General features: G+C 51.0%; 1 protein-coding gene across 1 annotated transcript; it reads left to right on the top strand.

The window, feature by feature from the left end:
* The first annotated feature begins 6,045 nt into the window (after window positions 1-6,045).
* Window positions 6,046-8,890, top strand: LOC136473039 (long-chain-alcohol oxidase FAO2-like). Its single transcript, XM_066470739.1, has 2 exons — window positions 6,046-6,665; window positions 7,012-8,890. The coding sequence occupies exons 1-2, from the start codon at window positions 6,135-6,137 to the stop codon at window positions 8,785-8,787; spliced, it is 2,307 nt and encodes a 768-aa protein (XP_066326836.1). The 5' UTR covers window positions 6,046-6,134; the 3' UTR covers window positions 8,788-8,890.
* Window positions 8,891-9,369: the final 479 nt, after the last annotated feature.

Raw genomic sequence — 9,369 nt, 5'->3', positions numbered from 1 at the left:
GAATAGAATGAAATAGAAATCACGTCCACCGCGCCCCTCCTCAGCTGCCCCCATATAACACCACTGGTGTTACGAGCTCACTTAGCACTGAGATTATGGTATGAGAGGTAGATCTATAAATATAGTGAGTTAGTTTACTTAAATGTGCTAATGAAAATCCTAACAAGAAAATAGGAAAAGTAGTTTTAATTGTTTAGAACGAAAATCAATTTCTATAAACAAGAATAAAACATAACTTGTATTTAGTACTTCAATAAAAATTGAAGTACAAGTTTAGTAGATGGAAATGCAACATTAACTTTTGGAAAAATAGATGTTGTTAACTAGTGTTGTGGGAGCTCTAAAATCTAACTTGACGTTAAGATAAGCTCTTTTCGTTAAGTCGGCAAACACTTGAATTTATGTTTAAAGTACCATTTTGGCGAATTATATTGAGCAAAATAGTTAAATAGTGCTTAAATACCTTGCTCCTACAAGTTAGTACGAACTATGGACTAGGTCATGGTACAATTGTTAGTTGAATCCGACAAGGTTTAGACCCTTTAAAAATTACGACAAAAGCGCTAAAGATTGTTAGTTCTAACTGAACCTTTGAATTTCGTGAGTCTGAAATGATAATAGACGAAGCTATATTGGCATCTAAATTCCAACAAAAATAATTAAGCAATATATCCATGTTTTTGTACGATTGGTTGCATCTATGTGTATACTAGAACGTGGGGCAGGTCATGGGTACGTTAGGGTTACGATGCTCACGCAAAAATTGCCCGAATTTCGTAAGAACGCGCTGTAAATCACGTTGTTGGCGCTCTGTTCGTGAACCGACGCTCCAGTGACTAGCCTATGTTGGCAATCTTTTATCTCCCTCTCTGGTTAATCTCTGGTCACGACGATTGCTTTGCTAGGGAGTTGGTAGTGTTGGCTTTAGGTTAGTGGAGTTGGTTGAATTCCAACCGTGTCGATCGGCGGCTTTTGATTCGCTTTAAAATGCGTGCACAACACCGATTGCGGTCGCTCGGCCTGAGTCCGCGGTCACCGCGCGCGCGTGCACTGCTGGCGTCTGGCTTGCTCCGTGATCGTGGCCACTGCCCCGCTGGCCATCCTCTGCAGCTGCCGGCTGCGCGCCTGGCCCAGCCGGCCACAGCTACCCCTCTGCCGGACTCCCAAGCCGCGCTTTGTCCGCGAGTGCGCGCAGTCGTCTGCGCTGCGCTGCGCTGCGCTGCGCTGCTGCGTCCGTGCTGTTGCCATGCCGCGCTGCCTCGCTGCCGCCCGCGCCCGCTGCCCTGCTGTCGGGAGCCCTCGTCGGCGTGCACACGTGCTGATAGTTGCGCTAGTCCGCCTCATCGCTGCCACTGCCGCTACCGCGAGCACATGGCGCGCCCGCTGTGTCTGCACATGGTCGTGGTCGTGGTCGCTGCCGCGACACCTACACGTGCGCCTGACTCCGCCTTGGTAGCCGCACTTCCCAACCGTCACGCCCATTAAGAGCGTCCCGCCGAGGCAAGCCTGAGCCGAGTGCAGGTCAGGCCCCTTCGTTGTTGTTTCCACCCGGCGCAATGCCGCACTCTGCCCTCTTAGGCCTGGTTTAGTTCCCAAAAAATTTCACCCCAAACTATCACATCGAATCTTGCGGCATATGCATGAAGTATTAAATATAGACGAAAAAAACTAATTACACAGTTTGGTTGGAAATCGCGAGATGAATGTTTTAAGACTAATTAGTCCATAATTAGCCATAAGTGCTACAATAACTAACATGCGCTAATGATGGATTAATTAGGCTTAATAAATTCGTCTCGTAGTTTTCAGGCGAGCTATGTTATTAGTTTTTTTTTATTAGTATCCGAAAACCCCTTCCGACATCCCCGAAATATCCGATCTGACATCCAAAAATTTTCATTTCGCGAACTAAACACACCCTTAAGCACTCTGGCTCTCTGCGCCTCGCCCGCAAAGTCATCAAATACCCTGAACCATTTTGTCCGCCATCGACGACCCGACGCCGGTCGTCGCTCTGCCTCGCTTTGTCCCGAGGTCATCTGCCTTTAAAGCACGCACAAGTGGACGCCATCAGCGTGCCTTGAAAGCCAGCCGCGCGCGTCTCGCCGAGCCCCTGACCTGCATGGCCATGAACGGTCCGCGCGTCTGCCTTCGGCGCCCTTTTTAAATTCGGCCCAACCAGTGCACCTCCATCGAATTCCTCGCTCAAGCAGCCTTACATGGAAGTTAGCTAGCCTGCAAACCCACATCGAGCATCAGCCGTGCTTCGTCGCTAGCCACTTTCGGTTTTCCCCGCCGCCGCCATGGCCGAGCTGAGCAAACTCGCAGCCACTGCAACACATCCACTGGCCATCCCAGGCCACGGCGCGTGCACCGGTGGCCGCAGCCCGCTGCCTTGAAGCCGCGTCGCTCCATCCCAGCCATCAGCGACCACAGTCACTGGTCGAAGCCGGCCGGCCCGAACCCATCACCTGCTCTGCCGGTGTTCGTGTGTTGCTCTGTTCGTACATGAGGTTTAGAGGGAGGGAGCTTTGGTGCAAAAGGAGAAAAGTACAGTGGGTTATATGTGAATTTGCACGAGAGACATGAAGAGTAAAAGGGTTGGTTATAGATTTTTTTTTTAAAAAAAAAAGTTCGGGGTTCCAGGGCATTTGTGCCTATTAGCTTCTTGTCTTATTTAAAGATGGATCAAATCGGTTCAACATTGTAAAATCTGTTTAAATTTGAAATTAAGTTCTAAAATCATGATTCTTGTTTTGTTAGACTTCTGGTAACCTGTATTGTGTGTTAGAGTAGATTAATTCATTTGGTGCTCACTATTTTTAGGTCTGCAATAAATAAATAAATAAATATGCTCCTATAATTGTTGTACTATTTTTAATGGCTAATTGGTAAATGCGGTTAATCTGATATTCTTACAGTAGTTTCTTACATGTGTTAGGCATCTCCTCTAATGTTTGTAGCATGTAAATAGGTGCTATCACTGAGTTAATGATTTAACTTGTTTGACGCTTGTTAAATGGTTTATAAATAATAAAAGTATGTAAAAATAGAAAATATAGTTCCACTGCATTTGTATGATGTCGTTTTGTCAAACGAACACTTAACATGGCCATGTGTCCACATAAAATATTGATATATAGATTTATCTTGCTCTCACATGTGTTATTGCAATAAAAACTTAATAATTGATTTATAAACCTGATGTTTATCTTGAGTGCCTTTACGTGATGCTTTATGTGTGTTTTCTTTGCATTCATGCATTTGCATCGTTGTATCTCATTTAGGTGCGCTAGATGATGAGCATGTGGGTGTGACATTAGAGCCGAAGACGGTGTCTTGGCGAGTGGATCATGAAGATGGGACTAACTCTTTTTAATGCTTTTTATCCAGGCAAGCCCCGGTGCATAACCCCTATTATTCTGCACTTTATTTTATTCTCGTGCACTAAGTTTAAGGAGTTGAATGAAATCCACTTGCATATATATCCTTATCCTATAAGTCTTACTAGTATGACAGGATCGCATAGATTGCTATGCTATAGGATTCCGGTAGAAGTCGAGTGATCATCTGTCACTCACGAGAGATAGGTTAGCACATGAAATATATATGGATAATAATTGAAGACCGAGCAGGACTGTACTTGGATGGACATGGACTGGTTAGGCAACTGAGCGAGGCACTAGTTGCATTTTGTCCCGCATGTGTCGATTGAGGACTGTCCGTTGTTGTGGATGGTAGTCAGGTCACAGACTTATTATTTTGAGCACATGCTTGCTTATGGGAGCGGGAAGACTTGTTACTTTTTTGTCATGGGTTCAGGCTCTTTCCGGACCGACTTTTAGAGGTGGTTTTTGGGTGGAGGTCTAAGCACCGCACTGAGTCCGGGACTCAGGTACAGGGGCTTGGAGTCCAAGTTTAGATAGGAACCTAGACCCCATGATAGGAGAGTGGCGGGTTAGTCTTGCTTGTGCTAGGGGTACAAGCGGGGCGTGTGTTTTGGGGTACCCAGCTGGGATACATTGATTCGCGAATCGCCATGTGATAAAGTACGACTTGGCTATGGTCTAGCACCGTAGTGAGAACTGAAACATGAGAGGTGATAAAATAGTTCTGATTGCTTACCACCTTCTTGAAAGTAGCTTAGGTACTTACATAGAATGGTTAGCTAATGAACCAATATTGACTACTAATAAAAGTTTGAATATAAGGACGCACGTTTAGTAATGTTTTTTGCAGATGCAATAACCCACAAGCCAGATAGCCTTGCATATTCTTGAAGTCTTTTTCTTTTCTCCTGACGGGTAAGTCTTGCGGAATACAATTGAGCACTCAAGGTTTGTTCTACCCTGTTGCAGGTGACAGAAACATGTGGAGCTGACACTTGTGTGTGAAAACCTCCTGGTGGGCTCAACGAGGGTTTCCTTTACGTGCGGACATAGAGTTTATTTAAAGTTTCCACAAAAATGTTTTTTACAATGGAAAAACTTATAACCTGTTATTATGTATATAACTCATCATCATGTTAATGTTTAACTTATCATTAAATGATTTTATTTTCGCTGAAACTCTAATAACATAGTTATATTTTGCTGTTATAAACAATAAATATTATACTCTGATGTTGCATGAAAAGTGATATAAGAAATGGCTAAAATTTTGTAAGCTTTATTTTCCTATTTATGATCCTGTTGAAAATGTGGATTTTCGGGTTCTTCTATGGGGTGTGCTCGATAGAATTGTTTCAATTAGCTCACTCTTGGGGGTGTTTAGTGTCTAATAGAAGACAAGCACATCCGGAAGTGAGTTATTTGAGGCGGTTCTGCCACACCCCACCGCGCCCCTATCCCCGTTCCCCCGCTGCGCCACCTATCCCAAGAGCACGAAAACACTTCAAGTGCAACATCGCAAACATATGGAGAAACTATGTAGTCCAACATCGGAATATAAATACTACAATATTGTAAAGTTATGTAGTGCAACATCGAAAAACATGTAATATAACATCAAAAAATTATGTGCTGCAACAGCAAAAATTATATACTACAACATCGAAAATTTATGTGCTGCAACATCGTAAAAATATGTACTGCAACATCGAAAATTATGTACTGCAACATCGAAAATTATGTACTACAACATCGAAAATAGTAGTACTGCAACATCGCAAAAACATCTGTTGCAACGATCCAAAAATCCCATTGCAACATTCGAAAATCATTTATTGCAACATAAAAAAAAAACCATTGTAACACGGGAGAAAACAGCAAAAACGTACAAATAACAAAAGGGATGGGTTCGAGGTGCAGACTGCTCCAACCTCTGGCCCCATCACCTTCGATTTTGCCGGAGGGAGGAGGGAATAGGACCCAAAGCTCGCTGGAACCCTAGCCACCGCTGCGTCCCTCAGATCCAGAGGAGGATGAGGAGGAGGAGGAGGAGGGCTTAGATCCAGAGAATGACCGACCTATCTCATCGGAGCCGCCGTCGTCGTTCTCGTCTCCGGTGAGAGGAGCAGGAGCTGGGTCGCTTAGGGCGCGGGGTAGCCGTGGAGGTCGCAGGAGGGGGGTGAAGGGAGGGAGGGAGGGAGGGAGGGAGCGCTAGCGGGCGGCGCGGGATGGCAGCGAGTTGACGCGCGGCGTCCGTCCCAGCGGGCGGGCGGGGCGGTAGTAGAATGGGAGGAGCGCTGCGGGAGTGAGCGAGGAAAGGATAATAATGAGTGTGGGAGACGGCGTCCGCCATGGGTGGATCGGGTTCAGCCTAGCTTGGGTGCGTCCGTCCCCGGACGACCGACCGCTATATATCATTATCGATTGTTTAATCAATGCTGCTAACAAACTGACATATCCAGAGATAACAACAGACTATACCAAAGAATGAGAAAGTCCATTAAAATTACAACTCCGCTCCGTAGAGCCGTAGAGGCAGCGGCAGCTGCAGGAGCCACGAGGTGACCTGAACCTCCATGCTGTACTGTTATAAAGTCTCGGTGCCTCCACTGTGTTTGTCCACTTCCCTCAAGCTCAGCCGCAGCCCACGGTGCAATTGTAGAGGACTCTCCGCCCGCACGGCCGCTCCACGCGAACGACCAGTAGTCCAGTACAACGCCACACAGTCGTCACCAGGAGGCCGCCATGGGCGCGGACAACAAGTGTGGACACCCTCTCCTGAGGGGAGGAGACGCGAAGACGGAGCGGTACACCCACGGATTCTCGGCGTCCCAGATGGCCGCGCTCACTGCCCTATGCGGCGCGCTGGTGCCGTCCCTGCCGCCGGACCGCCGCAACGGTCACTACCACCCGGAGGAGGACAGCGGGGGCGACGGCGACGGCAACAAGGTCGTGGAGGAGTTCCTCCTCGCCTCGGCTGCCGACCCGCCCGTGCCCGGCGAGGTGGCCGAGCTCATGTCGCGGAAGTGCCCCCCCGAGGCGCTGGTGCTGGTGCGCACGGTGCTGTGGCTGCTGGGCACGCGGCTCGGCTCGCTGGCGCTGTGCGGGGCACGCTGCCTGTCGCGGCGGTTCCCCTTCGTGCGCCGGTTCGACGAGCTGCCCCTGGAGCAGCGGGAGGGCGCGCTCCGGTGGTGGAGCCGGCAGACCCTGCTCCCGCCGCTGCGCATGTTCTTCTTCGTCACCAAGGTCTTCTGCCTCTACGTCTTCTACTCCTGGGTAAGCCAGTAAGCCTGCAGCTTCCAATCATTCTAGTGGTCCGCCGGCGCCTCAAATTTACTAGTAGTATCTTCTTTTACCCTGGAAATCTTGAAAATGACAAGAATCATCTTGATAATGACAACTTGGAAAGGAACAAGCTATAACTTTGTCTGAAGATCGCTTTTAGTGAACGCAAGCAAGAACTGTAAGAGCAATGATGATATCAGCTGATATTGTAAGAGCAATGATGATATCAGCTGATCAACGAACCCTGACAAGGACGCATCACGCATAGGTTCATGCTCCATGTTGTTTTTGTTTGAATCCTTACATTCCATGTCGTGTGTGTGTCCTTGCCATGCAGACCGATGAGAACTCAAAGAATCCGCACTGGCGCGCGATCGGGTACAGCCCGTCCCTGGCCGACGACGAACCGGCCCCGGCGGAACCAGAGCGTCACGAGAAGCGTCCCCTCGACGACGGCATCGTGGAGACGACCAAGGAGAACGACGCGTCCCTGCCCGCGTTGCTAGCCGAGAAGGGCCTCACGGTGGCCGATGACGCGGCGCGGAACGTGTGTAGCGTCGAGTGCGACGTTGTCATCGTCGGTTCCGGCTGCGGCGGGGGCGTGGCGGCAGCGGTGCTCGCGGGTGCAGGGCGCAAGGTGGTCCTCATCGAGAAGGGAAACTACTTCACGGCGCGGGATTACACGGCCGTCGAGGCGCCGTCGATGGAGCAGCTCTACGAGGGCGGAGGGTTCGTCAGCACGCTCAGCGACACCGTGCTGCTCCTGGCAGGCTCGACGGTCGGCGGCGGCACGGCCGTGAACTGGTCAGCCTGCATCAAGACCCCCGACGACGTTCGCGGGGAGTGGGCGCGCGAGCAGGGGCTCCCGTTGTTCGCCACCGACGAGTACGCCGCCGCCATGGACAAGGTGTTCGAGCGGCTCGGCGTGACGGCCGGGTGCGCGGAGGAGGGACTCCAGAACAAGGTCCTCCGCAAGGGGTGCGAGAATCTCGGGTACAAGGTGGAGTCGGTGTCGAGGAACTCGTCGGAGGGGCACTACTGCGGCAGCTGTGGTTACGGCTGCCGCACCGGCGACAAGCGCGGCACGGACAGTACGTGGTTGGTCGACGCGGTGAGCCGTGGCGCGGTGATCCTGACGGGGTGCAAGGCCGAGAAGCTGCTGCTGGAGCGTACCGGCACTGGCGGCGCGGGCGGAAGGACGAAGCGATGCGTCGGCGTGGTGGCGAGGAGCACCAACCCGGCGATCACGAGGACGCTGGAGGTGCGCGCCAGGGCGGCCGTCTCGGCGTGCGGGTCGCTCCTGACGCCGGTTCTGCTGCGCAGGAGCGGGCTCAGCAACCGGCACATCGGCAAGAACCTCCACCTCCACCCGACGGCCCTGGTGTGGGGCTACTTCCCGGACACCATGCCGGACCTCAAGGGCAAGATGTATGATGGCGGCATCATCACGTCCCTCCACAAGGTGGAAGGCGTTCCGGGCGCGCCGGCCCGCGCCATCCTCGAGACGCCGGCGATGGGCCTGGCCGGCGCGGGGACGCAGTTCCCCTGGGTGTCCGGGAGCGACATGAAGGAGCGGATGCTCAGGTACGGCCGCACGGTGCACCTCTTCTCCATGGTGAGGGACCGCGGTTCGGGCACCGTGCACGGCGAGCGGCGGGTGGCGTACCACCTGGACGCCACGGACCGGGAGAACATGCGCGAGGGCCTGCGCCGCGGGCTGCGCGTCCTGGCCGCTGCGGGCGCGGCGGAGATCGGCACCCACCGCAGCGACGGGCAGCGGTTCGCGTGCAGGGGCGCCACGGAGGCCGCGCTGGAGGAGTTCCTGGACGGCGTGGACGTGGTGCGCGGGCCCCAGTCCAAGGCCGAGGCGTGGAGCCTGTGCTGCACGGCGCACCAGATGGGCAGCTGCCGGATGGGCGCCACGGCCCGGGACGGCGCCGTGGACGCGCGCGGCGAGAGCTGGGAGGCCGAGAATCTGTACGTGTGCGACGGCAGCGTCCTGCCCAGCGCCGTGGGCGTCAACCCCATGGTCACCATCCAGTCCGTGGCCTACTGCCTCGCCACGGGCATCGCCGAGTCGCTCAGGCGCGGCTCGGTTCCTGAAAAGATCTAGTGATACCGCCCTCGTGTCACGCACGGTTTCCGTATTGTTCTCATGGAATTGCTGCAGAATAGCTCTACAGTGATTCACTATTCGTGTGGTGGATAATAATAGGGTAAAGTACACTTTCTAACCCTCAACTTGTGCCGAAGTTTGATTTTCAACCTTCAACTATGAAACCGGTTAAGAAATACCCTCCAACTATCAAAACCGGACGAATTTGGTCATCGACGGGTTTCAAAAGCGGTTTTCTATTTTCGGGAGGCGCCGAAATTATATATTATTTTTTTGAGCATCTTAACATCCTCAAATGAAAAAACTCAAAACTACAAAGTTGTAGATCTCATTGAGAGCCACAACTTTGGCATAAAAAGTATTTTCATTTAACTCCATACAAATAATATATTAGTGCTCTAATGCGGCAAGCGCTAATAGACGATTATTATGGTGCTGGAATTTTATATTATTTTTTGAGCATCTTATTGTCCTCAAATGAAAAAAAAATAAAACTATAAAGTTGTAGATCTATAATTTACATATAAAAATTATCTTCGTCCGACGTCCTATTGAAGAGTTATGATTTTTTAAAAGTTA

This window comes from Miscanthus floridulus, chromosome 8 (assembly GCF_019320115.1).
Source record: "Miscanthus floridulus cultivar M001 chromosome 8, ASM1932011v1, whole genome shotgun sequence".
Classification (NCBI taxonomy): Eukaryota; Viridiplantae; Streptophyta; class Magnoliopsida; order Poales; family Poaceae; genus Miscanthus; species Miscanthus floridulus.
This window is presented reverse-complemented; position numbering and strand designations above follow the sequence as displayed.

Bases quoted from the DNA above. Each gene is read 5' to 3' on its own strand.
- LOC136473039 (XM_066470739.1), top strand. From the start codon at position 6,135: ATGGGCGCGGACAACAAGTGTGGACACCCTCTCCTGAGGGGAGGAGAC. The intron at 6,666-7,011 runs GTAAGCCAGTAA...CTTGCCATGCAG, and splicing joins TCTACGTCTTCTACTCCTGG to ACCGATGAGAACTCAAAGAA.